The 1,462-nt window shown below is 40.1% G+C and overlaps 1 protein-coding gene across 1 annotated transcript in view; it reads right to left on the bottom strand.

The window, feature by feature from the left end:
• gnrhr4 (gonadotropin releasing hormone receptor 4) overlaps positions 1–1,462 on the bottom strand; it is an 11,708-nt gene continuing 10,246 nt past the window's right edge. Inside the window, exons 2-3 of the mRNA XM_068708169.1 lie at positions 562–766; positions 1–464 (exon numbers count right to left, since the gene is read on the bottom strand). Coding sequence (XP_068564270.1) covers positions 1–464; positions 562–766 — 669 coding nt within the window. The remainder of the gene's footprint in view (positions 465–561; positions 767–1,462) is intronic.

Here is a 1,462-nt window from a genome sequence, read left to right as displayed (position 1 = left end):
TTACATCTTGCTCACTGGCAGGATTGGCCTTGAAACACTCTTTGTGCTATTGTTTTCGTTTCCCTCCTCTACGTCTGTATTGTTGTCACTTGACGCAATCTGCTTACGAGATGAAAGGTGAGTCATGTGTACAAGGCAAGTATTGTTTTCTAATTCAGGCCGTGTGTTCGATGCCTGACAGCATCTCTTAAGACCCTGGTGAAGACGAACGGTGAACAGACCATAAGTGATGGGGTCCAGACAGGCATTGAAGAGGCCAAAGATAAACAGCATATGTGTCAGTGAATGAGAGACTGTTTCCTCCATTTCTTCAGGATATAACCAATACCACAGGCCAAGTAGGTAGTATGGGGTCCAGCAGACGATGAATGACGTCACGATGACGATACTCATCTTAAGAGTCCTCATCCGAGCTTTTGGGATGTTGTTGTGGGAGCGGCGGAGATGAATATCTCTAGACCTCACTGGAAGAGAAGAGAACAACATCTTTGTCACGCACAACTCCTTGAGTCTCAGCAAACATATTTCCACAGCAGATTTTGAAGAAAGTGTGAGACTTACAGTTACCCCGGGCCATGCGGCTGGATATCTCAATGAGAATTCGTGTGTAGCAGAAGATCATGATAACCAAAGGCAGGAGGAAGAGGCACACAAAGGTAAACATGTTGTAGAGGGTCTCCTGCCAGTGCTGGACAAAACTGCCGTGGGTGGTGCACTGGGTGAAGTTCTCCGGGACTGTGATGGTCACATTGTGAAATATAAACATCTGCATTAAAGACAAGAAGAGTTTTGCTTAGTCGTAAGTCTAAATAAGTCAGGCAGACAGAATGGAGGAGAAAAGAGGCTTGGAACAACAACTGTCTGGAAGTATTTTATCAGAAACTGATTATTGGTTGGTCAGATGACCTGTGGAATTCTGTAATATCATTATATTGCATGATTATCATACTGTAGATTTGTCAAACTAGATGTGGAACAGGAATAGAACCTCCATAAGCTTCATAAAAATAAAATAAAAATGTATAAAAAAATAATTTTCTAAATTGTAGATCATACTTTTTTTCATCTTTTCTTTTTTTCTGTTCCAAGTGCACCTTGGCTGATTCAGTAAAAATATCCTAATATTTCTTGTATACAGCAGTATGGATGTGTATCCAGCCTGTGTCAAAAAGATGGACATACCTTCACACACAATTTAGAGATTTTGAGCATTTATAGCTGATTGTGTGCTGCCCCACTTCCAATCAGTCATGAACACAGTTCATTGTTTTTATAAAAATCAGAAAGAAAACAGAGTCTGATAGTGAATTGGATTATGAAATATGCCCTTGACATTTTGAAACGCTGTGTATAATAGACTGACGGAGGTGCTGACGTTAGAGAAAAAATATCACTTAACATATTTCATTGGACAAAAACAAGCCTTAATCTGTGTGCATCTGACACAAAAAAAGAACAAAAG

Source organism: Cebidichthys violaceus, unplaced genomic scaffold (genome assembly GCF_023349555.1).
Source record: "Cebidichthys violaceus isolate CVI_PGR_0920_01 unplaced genomic scaffold, fCebVio1.0.p SCAF_137, whole genome shotgun sequence".
Taxonomy (NCBI): domain Eukaryota; kingdom Metazoa; phylum Chordata; class Actinopteri; order Perciformes; family Stichaeidae; genus Cebidichthys; species Cebidichthys violaceus.
Note: the sequence above shows the minus strand (reverse complement) of the source record. Positions and strands in the feature narration are given on the sequence as shown.